The sequence below is a fragment of the Perca fluviatilis genome, chromosome 13 (assembly GCF_010015445.1).
Source record: "Perca fluviatilis chromosome 13, GENO_Pfluv_1.0, whole genome shotgun sequence".
NCBI lineage: Eukaryota > Metazoa > Chordata > Actinopteri > Perciformes > Percidae > Perca > Perca fluviatilis.
In genome coordinates this window covers 14064506-14070146 of record NC_053124.1, presented here as the reverse complement: position 1 = coordinate 14070146, position 5641 = coordinate 14064506, and the positions used below count along the sequence as shown (strand labels likewise).

At 42.4% G+C, this 5641-nt stretch overlaps 1 protein-coding gene across 1 annotated transcript; it reads right to left on the bottom strand.

The window, feature by feature from the left end:
* Positions 1–2502: 2502 nt before the first annotated feature.
* On the bottom strand, positions 2503–5419 carry LOC120571629 (TOG array regulator of axonemal microtubules protein 1-like). The gene is made up of 7 exons (XM_039820685.1): positions 5290–5419; positions 4494–5086; positions 4002–4392; positions 3779–3884; positions 3421–3659; positions 3159–3317; positions 2503–3020 (listed from the first exon to the last, which is right to left on the bottom strand). The coding sequence occupies exons 2-7, from the start codon at positions 4510–4512 to the stop codon at positions 2894–2896; spliced, it is 1041 nt and encodes a 346-aa protein (XP_039676619.1). The 5' UTR covers positions 4513–5086; positions 5290–5419; the 3' UTR covers positions 2503–2893.
* Positions 5420–5641: the final 222 nt, after the last annotated feature.

Below are 5641 nucleotides of genomic sequence, written 5' to 3'. Positions count from 1 at the left end.
TGCTGTAACGCTGTCTGACGGCTCCAGCATTAGCTTAGCCCAGCACAGATCCTGCAGGTAACTGGTTCCAACTAGCCTACTGCTCCGAATTGTGACAAAAGTGACAAAATAACGCCAACATGTTCCTGTTTACATGTTGTGATTTGTAGAGTCACAGCGTGTACAAAAAACAACGTAACATGAGACACAGCCATCTTCTAACAGTAAACAAACCGGGAACTATATTCTCAGACAGGCTTGCTGCGAGCATATCACTTCACGCCCAGTACTATATTCTTCCCGCCGAGAATACATTTCCGGTTTGTTTACGGTTGTTTACATGTTACATTGTTTTTGTATACCGCGACTGCTACAAATCACAACATGTAAATAGGAAAATGTTGGCGTTATTTTGTCACTTATTCGGAGCAGTAGGATTACTGGAACCATTCACCTGCCTGTTTTGTTATGGGCTGATGCCGCTGGAGCCGTCAGACAGCGTTACAGCACGCACAGAGATGAGAAGGGTATGTATCGACTTGTCTTACGGTGAATAAGCTAAATTCCCAATAAGTCGGCGTGTTCCTTTAAAGTTACATTTTCTCCTCATTATCATAACTGTAATTGACACAGTGTCAGTATGGACTATAGATCCATATCATTATGTTCATCTCAGCATTTACCAAAGTGCCTTTTTATTGCAGTGCCTCACTTAATCAACTGCTGTAGCAGTTATGCAAAAACACTTTTATTCAGAGACTTAAAAAAAAAAAAAACTTGTTTGGATGGTAAATGTGGACTTCACTGAAGAGAAAAGCATCATGGTTGGAAGTGAACTCAAAACCTGCTCAATTATTTCTCCATCCAGTCAGCATCACAACCCAAGGATTGTTTTATTCAACTAGAAGCTGATCAGAGGTCCGAATTATAAATGAGGGACTTTAGCCTTTTTTCAGTACGCTGCCTTGTTACAATCATGACTATCTTAGGACTGTGGATAATGTTTATCAGTTAGGAAAACGGCAATAATACTCCATATTCAAAGAAGATAATAAACTGTACAATGGATGGACAAGTTATGACGTGTCACTCTTTGTTTGTTTTTATGTGTAACAGATGAGCACCAATTTACAGTATTTCTTGTTTTGCTGTCTGCCATAAATAAGTATGTGTCTAATGATCATCAAAAAGTGTCCCTCTTCTGAGACAGTTTCTTTATTGACATTTTCAATAAAAAAAAGAAATAACATGCACAATAGTGTAACAGAAGGCCATGTCATTGTAACCCCCATCCCAACCCGGGCTGCCCAAGTTATAACTTAACTAATTAAAATAAATTATAGTAATAATGTTAATAGTAATGACAATATTATTAATAGTAGAAGTAACAGTGACAATAAACAACACTAATCGAGAAAAACGGAAACAAAAAAACCTGGGATTCCAGTGTTGTATAGGGTTTAAATTTTATTTCTGGGGACTTTTCCCCTCCATAAAAAATAAGCTATCATGCTTTCTAATTTTTTAAAGAATTTACTTGGGATCGGTAAAGGAAGAGTTTGGTACAGGTAGAGGAACCTCGGTAGCAGATTCACCTTTTATGCAGTTGACCCATCCTATCAAAGATATAGGTAAGGTGAATTGCGTGGGGCACTGCTTAATGTGGGACACTTAGGTCTAGTGTTTGTAGGTCCCCTGTAAACACATGAAAGCCAGTGAAACTATTGCTTAGCCAAAGCTGTGGTATATGAGGGTGCAGCAATCATCAACAGGAAGCACTTTGTGTGTCCCGCTTTAGGAAATGTGGTTTCGAAAAATGGAACAGTATGATTAGTCAGTCAAAAGGGTCAAATATGGTTATTGACAGGTTGTTTGTGTTATTATGCAATATAAGAATGAGATGAGATGTTTGGGTGATGGCAGTTTGAATGTGTGTGTGTGTGTGTGTGTGTGTGTGAGAGAGAGAGAGTGAGTGTGTGTGAGTGCAGGTGTCTTAAAATGAAAAAATAGCTCTGAATTTAAAAACTCAGTAGAAAACCAATAAGCCATTCCACTTATCTCTGTGTGTGTGTGTGTGTGTGTGTGTGTGTGTGGGTGTGTGTGTGTGTGTGTGTGTGTGTGTGTGTGTGTGTGTGTGTGTGTGTGTGTGTGTGTGTGTGTGTGTGTGTGTGTGTGTGTGTGTGTGTGTGTGTGTGTGTGTGTGCGTGTGGGTTGTGTCGCGTGTGTGTGTGTGTGTGTGTGTGTGTGTGTGTGTGTCTGTGTGTATGTATGTACATACACTTTCACCAAGATACCTCAAGTGGACACCATGTCTGATGATGTTCAATTATCCATGTTTCATCCATCCATAACCAAGAGAATTACTAACAAACTTATTTTTTTGTTCTATTCTACATGAATTAAGGTAATTTTGGCCTTTTATCATAGACTTTTCATGTGGAGGCTGCAGAGACAACTTGTGCTAAGAGCACTAATATGTCTATACTTTCTTTTGTGAATGTGTTTTCTGCATGCTCTCTTTTGATTTGATTAGGGAACATCCTGGGTTTTTTTAAATGATATTGGATGTGGATTTAATGTATAGCTTCACATCGCAATATGTTACGGATGCTTCAACCTGGCCATTGCATTTTCTACCTCTCGAGTTGTAAAAGTATCATGTTCAGCCGTCTTGGCTATCAACTGATCAAGAATGCGTTGTGATTGCTTGTTTATATGTTTCTCTTGATTTGCCTTTTTATATTTTGTTTAGGTACAGAGTTACTTGCAGTAAATTGAATTCAATCAGTTGCATTGTATTATGTTTATTTTGTGTTGAGATGTCTAATGCCTTTCTAATACATTTATTTTATGCTGTTCTTTGGATAACAAAAAATGAGGCTACATCCAGTTATTCCGAGGAACATGCAGGCTTCTACTGCCTCATCTTTTTCAAGATCTTCTCCAAGTGATGTCTGTCTTTCACTGGGATGATCCTATCCCACTGGACCGTGAATTCCTTCTGGTTGGCGAGTCCTTTGAGCATCTTCTGTCCATAGTGCCTGTGCAGGATACATTTCACATTGTATAAGCACAATGCCCAGAAGGCTATAAGATTCTGACTGAAGACTGAAAAATCTAACTTTAATTATTCACAGGAACCACAAACCATAAGACCATGCAAGACTTGCTAAACCCACCTGACTTCTGGTGCAGAATCCACCGCCATCTTACTGACAGCAACAAGGAAACGCTCTGTGAAGATCTTCCCTGCTGTCAAGATCTGATCCTCTCCAACGATGTCCGCCAGCTGGTGGAGGTGCTCGGCTGTGCTGGCCCTCACTGTAGCACAGCGGTGGCTGAAGAAGGAACAAAAACCGGAGTGTCGATTATGATTCACTTCATTTACTTTAAATGCTGCTACACTTCCTACTAAATTCTGATCACATCCTCTCCTCTTACCTCAACCCTGTGTTGAGGAGAACATTTATTATTCTACCAGGGCTGCAGCCCTCTACCAGCGCATCCAGGCCGAGGTTGGCCTGCTGGTGAATGAAGGAGTTGGTTGTCTGTGCCAACTTCAGCAGCAGGACGCGGCCTGTCCACTCTGCCTCAGTGTCCATGGCCCTCCCCAGGTGGGCATGGAGCTCTGCTACGGTGCCCATTGCAGCACCGGTCACAGCAGAGCGCGGGTTATTCACCTAGATAGTAAATACCAACATCAGTCGATACTCCTGTGTACACAGTACAGGTACATGCACAAGTAGGCAAAGGAGAGCTGCATGCAACAGAGAAACAAAGAGGAAAATGTCTGCAATACCGCTTCTGTGAGGAGCAGGCAGACTTCATGCAGTTTGGTCTGCAGGAATTCTGGATGGTGTCGTGCCAGAACTCGAACAGATTTCAATCCATCCAGTTTCTCCTCCCTGTGTTTTGATGACAACTGTGATAAGCATTGCTTTATAAGCAACAGCAGGCTGTCGTGTCCATGCTTGTTATGCTGTTTAAAATCTATCTTTACTTCTGTAATGGGGATGTCCTACCAGTTATCTGAGGTCAGCTGCGTGAAGCAAAGGGACAGGCTCTTTGCAGGGTTGACCAAAGGCTGGAGGTCTTCCTGACCTGCTACAGCCTTTGGGTGGCATGTTGTCCCACGGCGAGGTCCTTTTCTGTTGGGCGGGACAGCTTCTGATGGATGTGCTGGAAACTTGGTTGCCGCCGCCAGGAACCCACAGCGAGGTCCTTTTCTGTTGGTCGGGGCAGCTTCTGAAGGTGGTGCTGGAACCTTGGCTTCCACCGTTGGGGTCCTACTGGGGGCTGTTGGTAGTTCAGGTGAAGGACGGTGGCAGAGCATGAATTTCTCTAGTGTCTCCGTAAGTCTCTCTAGTGTCGTCTGTGACGACTGGAGCTTGCATCCATCAGCCACCTCCTTGCCTGTTCAGATTAACAGCAAAAATAGTCATGATTACTCAATCTTTACCTATTTCTATTCAAGTTCCCATAAAGAAAGTCATCACTCAACAGTCTTTACATACCTGCTCCACCAAATTTCATAGCAATCACTGGGAGACGAGACGGTCTCCTGGTTGCTCTGGGAGGAGGGGGGGAGGGGAGGAGGAGGAGGAGGAGGAGGAGGAGGAGGAGGAGAAGGAGTAGGGGTGAACAGGCTGGTGTGTGAAATGGCCCTCAGCTCAGTGGGAGTGTGCATGTTCACAGAGCTGAGGGAAGAGTCTTTACTTGGGCTCCTGTTTGCAGCTGTCCCCCCAGCCATCTTCCTGCACAGACGCAGCTTCTTCTCATAGAAAGGCTCCTCTTCTACCAACGCCTGGTTGGCCCTGGACGTCCGAACCCTTCTGTCGTCGTTTAAAATGGGCCTAAGTCTCCTCCCTCGCAGAGAGGATTCAGGGCTTCTTGTGGGAGAAGCTGGAGGCTGAGGTGAGGGGAGGGTGTCCTGCTGCATGGGGAATCCCATTCTCTTCATAACCGCATCAATTAAGGATTTCTTTGAAGAATACAGTCTCTCTGCACGTTGAATGACTGCAAAACACTCAGCCCTTTGAGCTCTCTCAATGTCCAGGATCCTGGACTGGCTGCTGGAGCCACGGTTTCTTCTGTGGCTCTCTGATGGCTGTAAAAAATAATAATATACAGTACATGGTATATATATATACATATTATTTATTTGTTTTTAACTCAATTATTCATTGTTATTCATATTCTTAATTCTTGGACTTAATGGACACATTTTTGGACATAGTTTGATTTGAAAATGTCTGCGCTATTTATTTCTCGATCAACCTATCCATCTTGCAACAGAAGGAGGTTACTTACATTACTGACTTCATTGTAGTTCAGCTTCATCTTACACCGTTGCAGGAAGGCCTTTAATGTCTCGCAAATACCTGAGTATGGGAAAAATGCAACTGTATCATCACAAAATCTATCACTAACTTAATCTGAATTCTCCAATTCCTACATGAAGATGTTCTAAGTGATGTCACTCTAGAACCATGGAATATCCAGATGGATTCCATATGCAAATGAGATGTTTTGTAAAGATGACATTCTTTTTTTATTATTAAATGATTCCAAAGCATTGTTGATGATCAAAAAAGACCACAATTTGACAATCATAATATATTTTTACTCTTGGCACACATTTACTCATTTATCTACGTATATT